The 18,437-nt window shown below is 40.9% G+C and overlaps 2 protein-coding genes across 6 annotated transcripts in view; one reads left to right on the top strand and one right to left on the bottom strand.

The window, feature by feature from the left end:
- Window positions 1–18,437, top strand: part of DHX57 (DExH-box helicase 57) — a 111,941-nt gene that overhangs the window by 54,463 nt on the left and 39,041 nt on the right. The window contains exons 1-5 of one of the 5 annotated variants that reach the window (XM_079792084.1): window positions 7,872–7,895; window positions 9,756–9,961; window positions 14,323–14,481; window positions 15,493–15,678; window positions 15,969–16,807. In XM_079792084.1, the coding sequence (XP_079648210.1) occupies window positions 9,762–9,961; window positions 14,323–14,481; window positions 15,493–15,678; window positions 15,969–16,807 (1,384 nt within the window). In that variant the 5' untranslated portion in view covers window positions 7,872–7,895; window positions 9,756–9,761. Of the gene's footprint in view, window positions 1–7,871; window positions 7,896–7,917; window positions 8,025–8,388; window positions 8,666–9,755; window positions 9,962–14,322; window positions 14,482–15,492; window positions 15,679–15,968; window positions 16,808–18,437 lie in introns of those variants that run through there. The other 4 variants (XM_079792086.1, XM_079792083.1, XM_079792085.1 and 1 more) reach the window with 4 other exon arrangements.
- Window positions 1,158–7,779, bottom strand: MORN2 (MORN repeat containing 2). The gene is made up of 5 exons (XM_079792088.1): window positions 7,667–7,779; window positions 5,323–5,373; window positions 4,083–4,189; window positions 2,247–2,383; window positions 1,158–1,388 (listed from the first exon to the last, which is right to left on the bottom strand). The coding sequence occupies exons 4-5, from the start codon at window positions 2,381–2,383 to the stop codon at window positions 1,286–1,288; spliced, it is 240 nt and encodes a 79-aa protein (XP_079648214.1). The 5' UTR covers window positions 4,083–4,189; window positions 5,323–5,373; window positions 7,667–7,779; the 3' UTR covers window positions 1,158–1,285.

Genomic DNA, 18,437 nt, shown 5'->3' with positions numbered 1-18,437 from the left:
AAATTGTTTTCCCACAGCAGCTGCACCATTTTACATTCCCACTAGCAATGTTTGAGGTTTTCAATTTCTCCACATCCTTGCTAACTTCTATTATCATCTGTCTTTTTAAATATAGCCAACCTAGTGATTATGAAGTTGTATCTTATTGTGGGTTTAATTTATATTTCTCTAAAAAGTAATGATCTTGAGCATCTTTTCACTTGCTTACTAGACTTATTTTCTTTCTTTAAAGAAATGTCTATTCAAATTCCTTGCCCAATTTTTAATTGCGTTATCTTTTTATTTATATACTAGAGGCCCGGTACACAAAATTCATGTACTCGGGGGCATCCCTCAGCCCGGCCTGTGCCCTCTCGCAGTCCAGGAGCCCTTGGAGAATGTCCGACTGCCGGCTTAGCCTTGCTCCATGCGTGGAGCAGGCCTAAGCCAGCAGTTAGACAACCTTAGTGCTGCTATGGAGGCAGGAGAGGTTCCTGCCACTGTCGCTGTGCTCGCCAGCCATGATCCTGGCTCAGGGCTTCTGACTAAGCGGCGCTAGCGCACTGACCACCAGGGGGCAGCTCCTGCATTGAGCGTCTGCCCCCTGGTGATCAGTGTGTGTCATAGTGACCAGTCATTCCACCTTTCAGTCGATTTGCATATTAGCCTTTTATTATACAGGACTAGAGGCCCAGTGCATGAAATTCGTGCACTGGTAGGGTCCCTAGCGGCTGCTGGCTGCTGGCCCGGTACTCCCTCCCTTCCCCTGGCTGCCTGTCACCACTGCTGGCCAGGGCCTCTTTCCCTTCCCCCGGCTGGCCCGCCCCTTGGTCAACTCCTGAAAGAACTCCAATCGAGGGGACAATTTGCATACTATCCTTTCAAAATATAGGATATTTATATGAGTTCTTTAACATTCTGGAAACCAAACCTTTACCAGATATGTGATTTCCAAATATTTTCTACCATTCTGTGAATTGTCTTTTCATTTCCTAGATAATTTCCTTTAACACAGACATACTTTTTAAAGATGACAAAATTCAGGCACAGAATTGGACATTGACTTTGCCAAGATTTGGATAGTTTTGCTGTGTTTATTAAAATGAGAAAACTCTGAACTGAATCACATAATTTGAAATAATTATAAGATGATGAAAGTAAAGTTAATAAAAAAGGCATAAGTGAATGATGACTTTATTGGCAATATTATAATATAGAGATAGTGTATGAAGTTATTTCATTCCACAGATTTGGTTTCCTTACAACTAAATCTTCAATTACCACATTAAACTTCAATGCAGAAAATCTACATGTGGAGCTTTAGTCTCAGGCCTGGAGCGGCTGTGAAATGAAAGGTACCACACCATTCTAGTCCTTGGATATCAGTATATTGTCCTTCACCTTCTACCCTGTAATAGTAAAAAATAAGTTTGTTCATTAATCAAGACTAATAATTTACAGTCCAGATTTAAGACTATCTTCTAGACTGTGACATATTATATACTATGTCTGAAGAATTATAGCTTTCTATTTTGAGACTTTGATTTAAAACCCAGCATCCTGTTTTCATATCCTACAAAAACCCCAAACTATTAATATTACTATTTCGAATGAATACTGTCATTATACAAATTTTGGTGTATAAGATTTTAGGATATGCTAAGTTTACATAAAAACCCAAACAATCAGTTAAAAAATGAAAAGTTCATATTAGGTCATTTATTTATTCAACAAACATTTACTGTCAACTATGTTTGGAGTGCTGTGTTCTGTGCTGGTGTTTCCTTGGACTCTTTGGAGTGATAAAAATGCACTTCACTTAAACAAACAGACCTTTATTCCATGGTTAGATTTTTCTCCCTTTATTTATTTTTTAAATATGTTTTTATTGATTTTAGAGAGAAGAAGGGAGAGGGATATGGAAACATTGATGAGAAAGAAACATTGATCGACTGCTCAAGCCCGCAAACAGGGCATGTGCGATGACTGGGAATCGAACCTCCTGGTTCATAGGTCAGTGCTCAACCACTAAGCCACACCGGCTGGGCTGAATGATTTTCTTTTGAAGGCTCATGATGGTCTTAGCGTCTCATAAGATTTTTTTCTCCTAAAAAAATAGCCCAACATTTCTTACTCAATATGTTATAAATACATTTTAACAAAATATATTACAAAAGAATATTTAACATTAACTAAATATAATATTTAAGCAATCATGCCTGAAAAGAATCTTTTAGAACTATAGTGACTTTTTATTTTAAGCTTACCTATTTTCATTGAAATTTCCAGTATACTTTGCCCCAGATGGGAATGTGTAAGTCCCCAGTCCATGAAACATATTGTTCTTAAAGTATCCTTCATATACTGCTCCTGAAAAATGTTCAAGTCTTCCAAAACCATTCATCTGTTTGTAACAAAGAAAATAACTCAGTAGTTAACCTTCAGTTTCCCTAGAATACTTTGAAAATGTACACATATGTCTATCATCCACTTACTATTTAATCTAGTGATTCTCAACCTTTCTAATTCTGCGACCCTTTAATACAGTTCATGTTGTGGTGACCCCCAACCATAAAATTATTTTCGTTGCTACTTCATAACTGTAATTTTGCTACTGTTATGAATCATAATGTAAATATCTGTGTTTTCCGATGGTCTTAGGCGACCCTGCTAGCAGTTCTCAACCTGCTGTAGAGCCTAAGACCATCGGAAAACACAGATATTTACATTACGATTCATAACAGTAGCAAATTACAGTTATGAAGTAGCAACGAAAATAATTTTATGGTTGGGGGTCACCACAACATGAACTGTATTAAAGGGTCGCGGAATTAGAAAAGTTGAGAACCACTGATTTAATCATTATATTACCCTTTATTTCTGTGAAGCCCTCTCTCCCCCCACCTCACCACCAAGTAAAATGTTCCTGATCTGGTGCATTTGAACATCATGGTTGGAACACCATGATGATGTTAATAGGGGTCCTTGAGATACCTTGAGTTATCAAAAATCTTAAAGGGCAACTGGTTTAGTTACCTAGGAAACAGTACAAAAGTTGTGAAGAACAAAAATTATATTCAAGCAGACCTGGGTACACATTCTTGTTTCATCACTTATTAGGTGTAAGAAACCTGAACTTGATTTACCTCATTTGTAAAATAGGAGTGCTAATGATTGCTTTGAGGATTAAATGAGAAAATTTTGTAATGAGTTTAGTTTACTCAATGAATAGGAGATGAGAAAGATGATGATAACTAGCTCTCTGCATAAGTTTAATATTACTCATATATTCATATGTATTAAATACTAAGGCCTGGTACATGGATTTGTGTACCAGTGGGGTCCCTCGGCCCATCCTGCAGGGATCAGGCTGAAACCACCCCAGTGCACAGATTTGTGCACCGGTGGGGTCCTTCAGCCTGGCCTACGGGGATCGGGCCGAAACTGGCAGTCCAACATCCCCTGAGTGGTCCCGAATTGCGAGAGGGTGCAGGCTAGGCCAAGTGACCCCACCGATGCATAAATCCGTGCACCGGGCCTCTAGTATGCATATAAGATCTTTGGTTAATCTCTTCCCGCCATCCTTCCTGTCCCCTTCCCTCTGAGATTCATCAGTCTGCTCCATGTTTCCATGCCAGTGCATTGAGCATCTGCCCCAGGTGGTCAGTGTGCATCATAGCTACTGGTCAAATGGTTGGACACTTAGCATATTAGCCTTTTATATATACAGATAACTATCTGGTTTTTTATTGTATAGTCTACTTGTGTTTTTGATTAATGGAGAAATGCCTGGAATCACTTAACTCAGTGGTCGGCAAGAGCCGCCGTGGTTTGCTGCTCTGTTGACTAATGAGTTTGCCGATCACTGGACTAGACTAAATGTTACCATGTAGTTGGAAGCTGTGAGGATTAGGCAATTGTGACATATTGTGTGCAAAGAGGTAAAGGGTAGTATATGACAGTGGTCAGCAAACTCATTAGTCAACAGAGCGGCAAACCGTGGCTCGCGAGCCGCATGTGGCTCATGAGCCACAGTTTGCCGACTACTGACTTAATTAATAGGTTTACTTATCCCCTGTCAGTATTCAAACCAACAATAATACCTTGTCATCTTTCCAGCTTCCTGTGTATACAATCCCATTAGGAGTGGTATGAATACCTATTCCATTTCTCTCGACGATTCCAAAAGGTGTTCTTGTACAATCACCATCTAAATAAGAGAGAAATACTAAATATTATAAGTGGGAACCCTGTTTGACTAAGTAATAAAGTATTTATAGCCCTAGCCAGCTTGGCTCAGTGGATAGAGCATCAGCCTGCAGATTGAAGAGTCCTGGGTTCGATTCTGGTCAAGGGCATGTACCTCAGTTGCAGGCTCCAGGGCAAGTGCAGGAGGCAACCAATGGATGTTTCTCTCACATTGATATTTCTGTCTTTCCCTCTCTCTTCTACTCTCTCTAAAAATCAATGAAAAAATACCTTCAGGTGAGAATTAAATACACACACACACACACACACACACACACACACACACACACCGTACCTAATAAAACAGTAATATGCAAATTGACCGCACCTTCGCTACGCCAAGCCACGCCCACTAGCCCAAGCCACACCCACCAGCCAATCAGGGCGGGTATGCAAATTACCCAACAAAGATGGCAGTTAATTTGCATATGCTGAGGGAGGGAGGAGTGAAGACTGAAGACAACTTAGAAGGAAGAGGGAGGAAAAGCAGAAAGCAAGGTGGCTGCCAGAGGGAAAGCCCGGGCGGGGCAGGGTGGGGCGGGCAGAGCCGGGCGGGCGGGCAGAGCGGGGCTGGCGGCAGTGGCCCACGGGTGCAGGCGCGGCGGCCTCTACAGCGGTGGTAGCGGCAGCACACGCGGCCACAGCAGCTGCTTGCAGGATTCTTCCTGCAAATGGGCTACTAGTATATATGTATGTGTGTATATATATATATATATATATATATATATATATATATATATTCAAAAACAAACATAAATAATAAAATAATTTCTTTTAAAGTACTTATATTTAGGCCTAATCACAACTGCACATATGGGTCTCTTTGGCTCCCTAGCACTGAGACAAATGAGACCAGAGATGAGGAGCATACAAGGTCTTATAGTCATTAAGACCCAATGACCAGGAAGGTTACCAAGGCATACTGCCTAGACTTAACATTAGAATTCAGATTTAAAATCTTTTCATCTACGTTATTTAATTAAATTGAGTTAACATTCCAATAGTAGTTTTATAAAATGTGACAGTCTTATTTTTTCACTCTTAAGCTATTTCATTTTAGTCTGTATAGAAAAAGTAATTGAAATGTATGCTTACCATACTTGTCTCCATTTGGAAATATAAAGTTTATCTTATATACTTCTTCAGCTGTTTTAAAAGATTTAGGAAAAGTCACATAAATTTAAATATTTTTATGTCATAAGACCTATAACAAATGCACTTTAAGAGCTAACCAAATAGATTGACTTCTTATGATCACAAGCATGTCATGATAACTTGACATTCCATTATCCAGTGTAGGGTCCTGGGGAAATAATTTTGTCTAGATGATCTATTTTTACTTATTTGTTTGTTATAACAGCTTTATTAAAATAGAATTTACATACCACAAAACATACCCTTTTATACAATTCAATATTTTTAGAATATTCAGAGTTGTGTAGCTATTACAATCTAACTTTAGAATATTTTAATCACTCCAAAAAGAATCATTTACCAATTCAGCTATTTTCCATTGCCTTAATTCCCCACTCCCACCTAACCCCACCCCCACCCCCACCCCCATCCCCTGGCAACCAATAATCTACTTTCTTTCTCTATGGATTTTCGTATTGTGGACATTTCATATATGTACGAAATCATACAATATGTAGTCCTTTGTGATTGACTTCTTTTACTTAACATAATGTTTTCAAGGGTCAACCATGTTATAGCATGCATTATTATTTCATCTCTTTTTATTGCTGAATAATAGTCCATGTACAGAAATAACAGATTCTGTTTATCATTCATCAGTTGATGGACAGCTGGGTTATTTCCAGTTTTGGCGGCTATAAATAATGCTACTATGGACATTCATATAAGTTTTTATACGGACATACGTTTTTATTTTTCTTGGTTAGCCTATATGACCTATTGTCTCAGATGTAAGGTAAAGTAAGGAATCTCTGACTTGGCAGAAGGAGGAAAAAGAAAATAAAGGTAGTAAATGAGGGGTGAGTGTGGGGGTGAGCAAAAAGAATGAGATTGGAATGGAGACCAGGTAAAATAGGAAGAAAGAAACCAAGGGCTGGGGTGGACCTATGCCTCAGAGCACTGGGACATTTAGTGGTCTAAAATATTAAACTTTTAGGAAAGCACATGTTAAAAATAAACTCAAACTTCTAGGACAATAGTCTACTAGAATGTTACTCAAAGCATGGATCATGCAAGTTCCTAGGCTCTACCCTATATTACTGAGTCAGAATCTCTATGGGTGAGGCAAGAGAACTGATATTTTTAATTTAAAAATTAAGCCCTAACCGGTTTGGCTCAGTGGATATAGCATTGGCCTGCGGACTGAAGGGTCCCAGGTTCGATTTGGGTCAAGGGCATGTACCTTGGTTGCGGGCACATCCCCAGTGGGGGGGTGTAGGAGGCAGCTGATCGATGTTTCTCATCGATATTTCTAACTCTCTGTCCCTCTCCCTTCCTCTCTGTAAAAAAATCAATAAAATATATTAAAAAATAAAATAATAAAAAAAATTAATTTAGGTGCCAGTTGAGAAAAGCTAGAGGCTCATACTCTCTGAGGAAACAAAATTAATAGCACAATAGGTAGAAGAGTTTAAAATATTGTAACATCCTTGAGACAGGAGCTGGTGGTTATGAAAAACAACAAATTAGCAGTCTAGAAAATAAATAATTGATGAAATAAAACTCCTTTGAAGGGCTGAATAGCAAAGATACAATTGAAAAATAAATTAGTGAACTGGAATACAGGGTTGAAAAATTTCCCCAGAAAGAGGAACAAAGAAAAACAGCAAAACCTTTCTTACCTCCCCTCACCCCCAGATTCCTCTAGGAGCCCCCACAACACTGTGGGCCTAACCCTCGCATAGCACGCAGGGCCCTATTAAAACAAGGCTTTTGTGCCACAATCCCCATCACTATAGCAGGACGTTTAGGTCAGGGATCACGGATTAGTCACATTTCTTTTCTCACCCTAGTGTCCAGCTCAGTTATTAGCACTTACTAGTAGGAACTGAATGTCCAGGGAATGAATGGCACTTGGAAAGCAATCGTTAAATACAGAGCATTTAACTTGATCAAACGAGAAACCGAACTGTTTTCAATTGCTCTTAAATGGTTCCACATTCGAAACCTTGGAATGTTAGAGCTAGAAGGACCTAAGAGACGGAGGTCGTCTGGCAGCGCAGAGGGAACTGAAACCCAGAGAGGTCGGCACCACGGCGAACCCCGCGCCGAATCGGAGCTGGAATCCCCGTCTCCTGATTCTCGGGCGAGGTGCTCTCCGCGCCCCGCGCCCACCCCCAGGGTGGACGCTCAGGAGACGAATCGCACCGGTAGCGGGGTTCCCAGGGGCTGAGCTCTGGGCCAAGGCGAGTTCTAATTTAAGGCGCCCTTCCCCGCTCGGGGCGTCGGGAGGGGGGCCACTCACTTGGCAGAAAGGTGCTGGAGAGATTTTCTGGACTCTGCGATTCCCCCTGAGTCGCCAGCTCCTAGGCGTAGAGGGAACCCAGCGCTGGCTCGGCGCAGAGTGCGACTCGGTTGCTGGGGCGACCAAGCACCTCTCACCCGGAAGCGAAAGTGCGAGGGGCCAAGTCTGAGCCAATCAGAAGGCGCCAGGGCTGTGCCGCTGCAACTGGGCCGCAGCGGAGCAGCTCCAGGTGAGACTGCGAGGGTGGCGAGACCCGGCGGGACTCCTCGCCCCTGAGCGCTCTCTGCTGACCGCCGCCCGGGAAGCGGCGCTGCGAGCCGGCTGCGGCTCCCCCTCCGCGGCCGAGGGGTGTGTCCGTGTGCGTGGTCTGCGCGTCGCCCTGGTTGTCAGTGTGCAGACCCTTCTACCGCCTTCCTCTCCCGAAGCGGTCGGGTTCTGAGGATCCAGCTGTTTGGCAGGATCGCAGGCCCTGGGGCCGGGCCTGGTGGGGGTTGGCAGCTGAGCTGGCTCCGCCTGCGGGGGAGCTGAATTCGGGCTGGGCAGGGTAAAGGGATGGGCTGGAGGGGTCAGATTTCATTTCCTGCCTTCTCCATCTCAAACCAAATGGCTCTTTGGGGGGCGTTGCATGCTCGGGGAAAGGTACCAGGTCTGGGTATCTGCACGGAGCTGGCAATATGGGGTCAGTCGGAGGTTTGCCTGGAAGGGGAGTGGTGTGTGTCAGTGCTGAGTGCCCAGCTTAGTGATTCTGTGCTCGGGAACCAAACTTGGGTGTGAAACAAAGGATACTCTTGGAGCCAAACTTAGGCCCCTGTGTCCATGGTGAAAAAAAGATAGTTGAAATCGCCCTATGCAAAATGGGATAGAATAGTGGAATCTATCTATATGGATTATGCAACATAATTCCTGTTCCCTGGAAAACGGCTGAAGAAAGTCATATTGAATACAGCCCGCAAGTCTAAATGTAGAATTTGAGAGCAGATCCCAGATCAAGTTGTAAAGGTAATACTTTCGGGGGTTGGTGTGAGACAAGTTGTGGATCACTCTTTAGGCAAGCTTGCTGTGGCTTGGTCTGGGTGGCTAGCCACTCTTCTTTACTTATGTGTTTATTTATGTTTATTGATTTATTTGAGAGAGAGAGAGAAACATTGATTTGTTCCACTTATTTGTGCATTCATTGGTCAGTTGTATGATCCCTTGATACCATTGTAATTAGCTAGTTATTAATGATAGAAAGGAGCAAAGGGAAGGCCAGATATTACAGGCATGTCATTTGGGCAGCTTCACCAGGAAGCTACAGCTGTACACTCCCCAGGGCTCCAACAAAGGGAAGACAGCTGTAGGCCCTCTAAAGTTGGAGGGGGCGAGGGAAGGTGCTTGCTGTCAATAATGCCTGGGGACAGAAACGGTTGTCCAGAATGGGTGTGGCCAATGCTTGGGCTCTAAGGTTTGGAATACATAGTTCCCTCAACAGAGGAGTTCTCTTTCTCCGTTCTCTTGGGACTCCTGTGACTCTGGGCTTGTGGGGCTCTTTTGCTCCTGCTTCCCTGCATCCACCCACGGAATAACTGCAGTAATTTCCTAACTGGCCTCCTGGTTTCTCCTCCTCACTACCACCAGCCAGTCCTTTTATTCTTCACCTAGCACTAAAGTAATTGTTTTAAAACATAAGTCAGCCCTTACCGGTTTGGCTCAGTGGATAGAGCGTCAGCCTTCGGTCTAAAGGGTCCCAGGTTTGATTCCAATCAAGGGCATGTACCTTGGTTGTGGGCATATCCCCAGTGGGGGTGTGCAGGAGGCAGCTGATCGATGTTTCTAACTCTGCATCCCTCTCCCTTCCTCTCTGTAAAAAATAAATAAAATATATTTAAAACAAAAACAAAAAACATAAGTCAGTCCTATCCAGCTTTTTCCTCAATGGAAAAATATCCTCAGGTGAGGATTAACAACAGCTCAAATAAATAAATAACAAAAATAAAAGCAGTGTTTCCGGATCTGCTTTAAAAAATAGGCTATATTCATAACTTTGAAAACAAAGAATTATTATACTTGTCTGGTTTCATGAGGTCCGTGTTCCTTTTTTCTCTTGCAGGTGAAAATGAGTTCTTCAGTAAGAAGAAAAGGCAAGCCAGGCAAAGGAAGCGGGAAAGGGTCTTCTAGAGGAGGAAGAGGAGGCAGGAGTAACGCCAGTAAATCTCATGGTGGTGGTGGCAGTGGTGGCAATAGAAAGGCCTCAAGTAGGACTTGGGATGATGGCGATGACTTTTGTATCTTCAGTGAATCAAGGTCCTCAGCCAGGTATGCTCTCTGAATGTTCAAATAAGGAAACAGTGTCAATTCCTACTCTCTGGGACAACAGTTGCTCAGAGAAGGGGGAAGAAAAGCCAAGTAATTCTGCTCAAGTTAATTCTTCCTCTTATTTTAAAACTTTGCAGTCCCCCTCTTTATAATATAGTCTGAAGGCATGATGGCAAATAACAGCTTTTTCTTTTTGGAAGTTCAAAATGTGAAGTTAACTTGAACTTCCACATGACACTGTGAATTGAGTGTAATATCATTATTGTAACCAATGTTACAAGGAAAGTAAATATTGGAAATGGGGAAAGTAATGAAAATTATTTTAAGTACTAGAGGCCTAGTGCATGAAAATTCATGCACTCGGGTGGGGGGGGGAGTTTGTCCCTCAGCCCAGCCTGCCCCTCTCGCAGTCTGGGACCCCTCGGGGGATGTCCACCTGCCGGCTTAGGCCTGTTCCCCCGGGGCATCGGGCCTAAGCTGGCAGTTAGACATCCCTCTGGCAGCCCAGGAGCCCTCGGGAGATGTCCAACTAATGGTGGGGAGCTGGCCTAAGCCCTTAGTCAGACATCCTTAGCACTGCTGCGGAGGCAGGAGAGGCTCCCGCCACCACAGCTGCGCTGGCCAGCCATTAGCCGGCTTCTGGCTGAGTGATTCTCCCCTTGTGGAAGCGCACTGACCACCAGGGGGCAGCTCCTACATTGAACATCTGCCCCCTGGTGGTCAGTGCGCATCATAGCAACCAGTTATTCCTGGTTTTTCCATTGTTAGGGTCAATTTGCATTTTACCCTTTTATTGTATAGGAGGATGTCTTAGGTTGTATAGTTTGAAGGTTCCAGTATGTGACCTGGTTGGACTCTGTCTTTCTAATTGATGAATGATCTCTTTTCCAACCAGATTGACCAAATCTTCACCAGTGCTTCACCTGATAACCAGTGATATCTGGGCTTCTCTCACAGTCAATTTTTAAATAATGAATAAAGTCTGATAACGCTAATGAATATTTAATGAGAGTAAAGATGTATTATTGCATACTATGCAATATGTATGTAAAATTGTAATTGTCTCTCAAACTGCACTATGAGCTTTCTATGGGAATTCTTAGAGATGGAGATTTCTTTAAAGCTACACACACACACACACACACATACATACACAGTTCTGAGAATAACTCTCAACTAAATATTATTAGAAAGGGGGGGTGAGGGCATGTATGGGTGTGGGGGTAATGGTAAGATATGTACACATATAATACCTCAATAAAAAAATAATAAATAAATATTATTAGAAAGAATATAGATGAGTGCTAAAGTTTAACTGTATCATACATGCTTTTAACTTAAATGAATTCAGCTAAATGCATTCAGGAAAAAAAGGGAAACAGCATTTAAGTAGTTTAAACTTGCCACTAAAGGAAACTGAGTCCCATAGTGAGCAAGAAATGGAGAAGAATCTGCTATTCCCTCAGTCTCAGTTTGCAAGTGCTTCTTGGAGTGTAAGCCTCTGATGTGCTGAGTATTATGATGTTAGGATTTAAAAAATACGTTTTTCACACATAGTGCCTAACACAACCAAATACTTCATCTGGTATTAAAATGGTCATTTTGGACATATTGAGAAATAATATAGCTGTCTCAAACTTGGCACCATTTTAAGGACTTTTCCAAAGTAATTTAAACTATTTTCACCTTAGCTTCTGACTTAAGAGCCCAATTTCTGAGTTCAGTGCAGCGCCATTCTTTTTGGAAACATATCACAGGTTCTTGCAGTCTTAGATGTTCATTCAGGCAGCAAATATTGACTGAGTGCCTACTGTGCACCAGGTACTGTTCAGGGACTAGAATTACAGCAATGAGTAAAATACTATCCTTGTCTTCATAGAAGGAGATTTGAGGTATAAAGACCATAAATAAATATGTACTGTTTCAGGTGGTCCATGCTATGGAGAAAAATGAAGGATAGAGGTGATAGAAAATACCAAAATAGGTTGCTGGAATTTTCAGTAGTTGCTATTTTATGTACAGTGATCAGAGAAAGCTTCTCTAATGTATCATTTGAGCAGGGACAAGAAGGAAATGAAGGAGTGAGCTGTGATACTAGCTGAGGGAATAGCATTCAAGGCAGAGGGAACAGCAATTGCAAAGTCCCTAAGCCAGGAGTATGCGTAGAAGGTTTAGGAAATGGCAGGGAAGCCAGTGGCTAGAGTGAATGGGTAAAAAGGAGAGTTATAGGCAGTTAGTGTGAAAGGCTACACTTTGTAGGACTTTATGGGCCATTATGGGGACTTTTGCTTTTGCTTTGAGTAAGATGGGAAGTCATTGCAGGGTTTAAGGCAAGGGTGTGTGACATGAATCACTCTGATCAGAATTGCTACTATTCAGTAGATGCCTTTATGTGAATTAGAAAATGGTGTCCTTTCTTTGGGCACTTGTAGCCTCAGGGTGCATGATTTGGTGAGTACAGCATGGACTGGATTTTAACTCTTGCTTTTCCCTCCTCCCTCACCCATCGCCCACGCCTGCCAGGAGTCTTTGCACAGTGTGCAGTCTGTGCAGGCACACTCAGTCGCCCTGACTCAATATGGAGAATAGACTGCAGGGGGCACGGGTTAGAACTTGGAAGACCGGTTGGGCGGTACTCTCCAAGTGGAGCCGTGTGCATATCTGTAGGGACCGTGTTAAGAACTGGTGAAACTAGATAAACGGGGTTTATCTTTGTAGGTTTAAAATTTTTCAAAACAAAATGTTAGCGGAAGTTATGGATTTGAGGTAGCATTTCTTTTCTGAGGTTGCAACTAAGTAGTTAAAACCACATTCAACTCTACTTTCTCCTTTGCTTCCCCAGTGGTTCTTTTCAGAGTCTCCAAAATATGTTGCATTTAAATACAGAGAACGTTTCTTCCGCTTCCCTAGATTTGTGAAAATGTATAATGAAACATGCCCACCCCTCTAAAAAAAGAGAAGAAATTTAGTGAATAAAGTTAAACCTTAGAACTTACGGTTTAAATATTAAAAAGAGTCCTTTAAAAAAATCTAAATTCCAACAATGAAAGATGGGTGAAATAAATTCTAGTACATCTATATCTATAAGTAACCATTTAAAATTATGTTGTAGGAGATTTTTTTTTTAATTTAAATTCTTTATTGTTTAAAGCAGTGGTCGGCAAACTCATTAGTCAACAGAGCCGCAGTTTGCCAACCACTGATTTAAAGTATTACATGAGTCTCCTTTTTCCCCCATTGACCTCTCCCCGGGCGCTCCCACTCCCCAGCACATGCCCTCACACCCTTACTGTCTGTGTCCATTGGTTATGCTCATATGCATGCATACAAGTCCTTTGGTTGACCTCTTTCCCCCTCACCTCCCATCCACACCCCTTCCCTCATAGGTAGGTCAGTCTGTTCGATGTTTCTATGTCTCTGGTTCTATTTTTGTTCATCAGTTTATGTTGTTCATTATATTCCACAAATGAGTGAGATCATGTGATATTTATCTTTCTCTGACTGGCTTATTTCGCTTAGCATAATGCTCTCCAGTTCCATCCATGATGTTGCAAATGGTAAGAATTCCTTCTTTTTTATAGCAGCGTAGTATTCCATTGTGTAGATGTACCACTGTTTTCTAATCCACTCATCTGCTGATGGGCACTTAGGCTGTTTCCAAATCTTAGCTATGGTGAATTGTGCTGCTATGAACATAGGGGTGCATATATCCTTTCTGATTGGTGTTTCTTGTAGGAGAATATTTAATTTTAGGGAAATGTCAGCTTAAATTTAATAGTGAAATAAAGCAAATTATAAAAAATTATATATGCTGTACAGTTTTTAAAAGATGTATATGAAAAAGATAATGTTAATTAGGGTAACCTCTGTTTTCTTGTTGTTGTTCTTTACTTTTCTACAGTGAACATATATTTTTTATAATTAGGAAATAATGATAATTTAGGTAAATATTTCAAAAGTAGGCCAAGTATTAACTCATGAGTATTGACAACTAAATGGAACTCTTTATTGCTTTCAGATTGGCTACCTAACATAGAATACAATGGACACTTCGTGTAGCATATTTCCTTCAAAAGTTCTCCAGTGCAGAGGGAGTCATGATAGCATTGCTTTTCCAGAGGGTTCTTGAGTTAGTGAACCAGTTTTAATGATTAAGAATCTGATCCGTGTCTTTTCCAGCAGTTCCAGCCTAATGAAGTCTAGTAAGGATTGTAGGAAACAGACCCTCTTCCTATTCCGTGTCATCTTTTGTAAGATACTTGACAATCTAGTTCCTGTTACATATATTTGGGCACTCTCAGGGGAGTATAAAAATTCTGATTACAGGTAAATGTGTAATGTTGTTATTGTGTCCTTTGCAGGCCTAGCAACAGCAACGTAAGAAAGGGAGACACACGCCCCAAATGGAAGCCCAAAGCCAAAGTGCCCTTACAGACTCTACATATGACTTCTGAGAATCAGGAGAAAGTGAAAGCTCTTCTCCGAGACCTGCAAGAACAAGATGCGGATGCTGGATCCGAGTAAATTATTTTATTTGGATAAATTACTATAGTAAGGAAGATGTATTGGCATTTTCACATACAGTGAAGATCCTGTGTGTCCTTAGAATACTGTATCAATACTGATCCTGTTGTGAGTAAGTTGAAAGTGAACTAAGAGAAATGCAAGAGTAAAAGTATTCAGCAACAGTTTTAGAGTGGATCTGTTTTGCAGTATCTGTGAGCACTAGTACAGATTGCCATTTCTTCCCCCTTCCCTCCCAGGACAATGCTAATATGAATTCAATAATTGCCTTATTGACAACCTTCCAAATAAAACCTTGTCGTGAACAAGTAGAAGTATTGTTCTAGGAACAAATAATGAGTTGCTCCAATAAAGTCTTAAGATTTATACTACTCATGTCCATCTGCTTAAGAGAAACAACTTGTACTCTTTTGACTATTTGGCTTTTTTATTGCAGTAGTTAATTTTTTCCACTTTCCAGAATTAATGAATGGTCAGTCATGAGCAGCTCAATTTCCATCCTATCTACAAATCTCATATCTATCTTAGATTTAGGGAAAGTGGTTATGCAGCAAAGCAAAAAATTAGAGGTGATTTTTATGAATGATAAGAAAAAAGAGAGGATAGCCAAGACATATAGTAAAGAATACAGGCTCTGGGGTTAGACTGACTTGGTTAAAAGCCTCTAGTTGCTCTTAACTGTATAACCTTTGGTAGTTACTAATCCTTTCTAAGTTTTAGTTGATTATCTGAAAATGGAGATTCTAATAGTATCTCGTTGGGTTATTGGGAAGATTTTAAAAGAGGTAGTACATAAACATAGTATCTGGCATTCAGTAAATGCCTGATAAATGTTAATTGCCAAGATATAAATTAATAGGTGAATAACAGATTAAATCAATGACTGAATAGTGGTCAGAATCATATGTCCTTTGGCTTTCTAAATTAAATGCTTAGACTCTGGCTAAGTTTTCCTTTGAAGTAAGTAGAAATTAATATGTAATATATGCAAATGTTACCTTTTCCAGAAGAAGCATCTCTGGGGAGGAGGAAGATGATGAGCCTGACTGTGATGATGCACAGTACTGGTTAGCTGGGCAAGAAGCTTCCCTTGTTCCCGACTCTGATCCTTTGGATTATGCTGGCTCAGGCCCAGTGGAGCCTCATAATCCAGAACTTACAGTCTCAACAGTTGCAGTGCAAAAACTTTCCAGGTGATTGCTTTCAACGTTCATACGAGTTAGGAGAGAATTCAGGGAAATAGAAGGCATATCGTAAACCCAACTGCCCTCCCCTGCTTTGAGTGTTTTCCTATTGAATGCGTTCCAGAAGTGCCGATATGTCGAACATTCTCTCTTTTAGGATAGAGAGATTAAGGAGGAATTAGTATTATCAGGACTCTTTTTCAAAATACAAACCCTGCATAGATGTAGCTATAATTTCACACAAGTGTATTTAAATGATTTCTAATTACTCCTTTTTTGTCATGTTTCACACTTGGCAGGTATGGTTTCCACCCTGAACGCTGTCAGGCAGCCCTGAGGGTTTGTGACGGAGACGTGGGGGCATCACTAGAATATCTACTCATCCAGTGTTTCTCCGAGACATTTGGAGAGAGGATGAAAATCTCTGCGGCAGCTGCACACATGAGTGAGGATGAGTGTGTGGAACCGCGACAGGAAGAGGCATTTGCTCTCAAGTCAATCTGTGGAGAAAAATTTGTGGAAAGAATACAGAACAGAGTTTGGACCATTGGATTAGGACTGGAGTATTTGACAAGTAAATTCCGCAAATCCAAGCAAAAGGAAAGTACCAAAAATATACAGGAGACTTCACTTGATATCTGTAAATTTTACCTCAAAGGAAACTGTAAATTTGGATCAAAATGCAAATTCAAACATGAAGTGCCCCCAAATCAAATTGTTGGAAGAGTAGAAAGAAGTGTAGATGATTCTCATCTTAATGCTAATGAAGATAAATCTTTTTTATATGAACTTGAAATTCGATTTTCTAAAGACCACAAATACCCCTACGAAGCTCCCCTGGTGGCATTTTATTCCACCAATGAGAATCTACCTCTGGCTTGTCGTTTACATATTTCTGAGTTCCTTTATGGCAAGGCCTTGACTTTTGCAGAAACTTCAGAACCTGTTGTATATTCTTTGATTACTCTTTTAGAGGAAGAATCAGAAATAGTCAATCTACTAACAAATACCCATCACAAGTACAGTGAACCTCCAGTGAACTTGCTGCCAGTATCCTCTGGGATCAGAATAAATAATCCTTTCTGTCGTAAACCAGTGATTCCAAATAATTCTTTTGTTTCAAGTCGAATTCCAGAAGGTATGTAAGGCATTGATCACGTGGAGTGCATTTTGGGGTGGGGGGCAAGGGCATTCAGAATGATGGACTAAAGAAGTCAGAGGTTCTGAGGGGTAGTCTAGATCTCCCAGGGATCTTAGGCATGTCATTCTCCTCAGCCAAGGGCAAAAAGGAATGAGAATCCCCTGAACTAGGGCCTGACTATAATTGGAAGGCCCAATTTTGTCACTGGGATTAGGCTCCCTGAATTGAAAGTTTGAAGTGATTTGTAAGTTTGCTCTAGCAGTTGAGGGTGGGGAGAAACTTATAGCATCTTCCCAGCAAACCTGTTTTATCTAATTCATTTGGTTTTACTTGTTTATTTCTGGTACTTTATGTGGCATTACTTTCGAATGAGTTTTTAGAGATAGTTTTCTTTCTATACTACTATTCCTATCCTCTTGATCTTAGTACACTAGACCAGTGGTCGGCAAACTCATTAGTCAGCAGAGCCAAATATCAACAGTACAACGATTGAAATTTCTTTTGAGAGCCAAATTTTTTTAACTTAAACTTCTTCTAATGCCACTTCTTCAAAATAGACTCGCCCAGGCCGTGGTATTTTGTGGAAGAGCCACACTCAAGGGGCCAAAGAGCCGCATGTGGCTCGCGAACCGCAGTTTGCCGACCACGGCACTAGCCCACCAAAATTCATTGGAGTAGGGCTATCTTCACGAATCCCTAAATCCTCAGATAAAGAAATGTTTGCACGGGCTTCTGGCTTTATCCAGATCCAGGTTTGCTATACAATTCTTATACTACACGTAAATCCCTCTAGTTCATCAAAGAATTATCTCTTATTTGTTGCTGTCTTTCAGAGGAATAAATTTTCATTGTTTCACAAGAGTTCCTAGGTAAACGTCAACAAGTAGAGAACAGTGAAGCGTTATGGGTGCCGAACAGTTGTCTGGGTTTCCTCACTCGCCACTTGACTCACTCCCAAATGTCAGCTTCTAGCACTGGGATTCAAATGCATTTCTCAAGAAATGACAGATTGTGGGTTGTGGACTTTTTAGAAATTATGGCTTTATTGAGATGTAATTTACATACCATAAAATTCACCCGTTTGAAGTTTACAATTAAATGGTTTTTAATATGTTCACAGAGTTGTACAACCATAAACAGTCTAATTCCAGGACATTTTCCTCACCCCAAAAAAGAAACCCATACCTATTATTAGTCACTCCTCTTTTCCTCCAACCCCTGATGACCAAGAACCTATATTCTTTCTCTGTGGATTTGCCTATTCTTGGCGCTTCATAGAAATGAAATCATATAGCATGTGGCTTTTTGTGTCTGGCTTCTTTCACTTAACATAATGTTTTCAAGGTTCATTCATGTTGTAGCATGTATCAGTACTTCATTCCTTTTATTGCTGAATAATAGGCCATTATGTGAACATACCACATTTTTTTAATCGATTCATCATTTGATAGGTTGTTTGTGTCACGGAATTTTAGGTGCATTTGCCAGTAGTTTAAACTTTCAGTTAATTCCTTGAATGTAAAGAGTCTACTGGATTAACATTTAGCCATGCCAAGATTTTCTCTTGTTTTTAACTTAATTTTGTTTTTAACAGTAGCCACTTATACTTGAGTAAAGTTTGTTTGAA

This window comes from Cnephaeus nilssonii, assembly GCF_951640355.1.
Source record: "Cnephaeus nilssonii genome assembly, chromosome: 15".
Classification (NCBI taxonomy): Eukaryota; Metazoa; Chordata; class Mammalia; order Chiroptera; family Vespertilionidae; genus Cnephaeus; species Cnephaeus nilssonii.
The sequence above is the reverse complement of the archived record's forward strand: the minus strand, read 5'-3'. Positions and strand labels throughout refer to the sequence as shown.

Bases quoted from the DNA above. Each gene is read 5' to 3' on its own strand.
- MORN2 (XM_079792088.1), bottom strand. From the start codon at position 2,383: ATGAATGGTTTTGGAAGACTTGAACATTTTTCAGGAGCAGTATATGAA. The intron at 1,389-2,246 runs GTAAGCTTAAAA...TTACTATTACAG, and splicing joins GGAAATTTCAATGAAAATAG to GGTAGAAGGTGAAGGACAAT.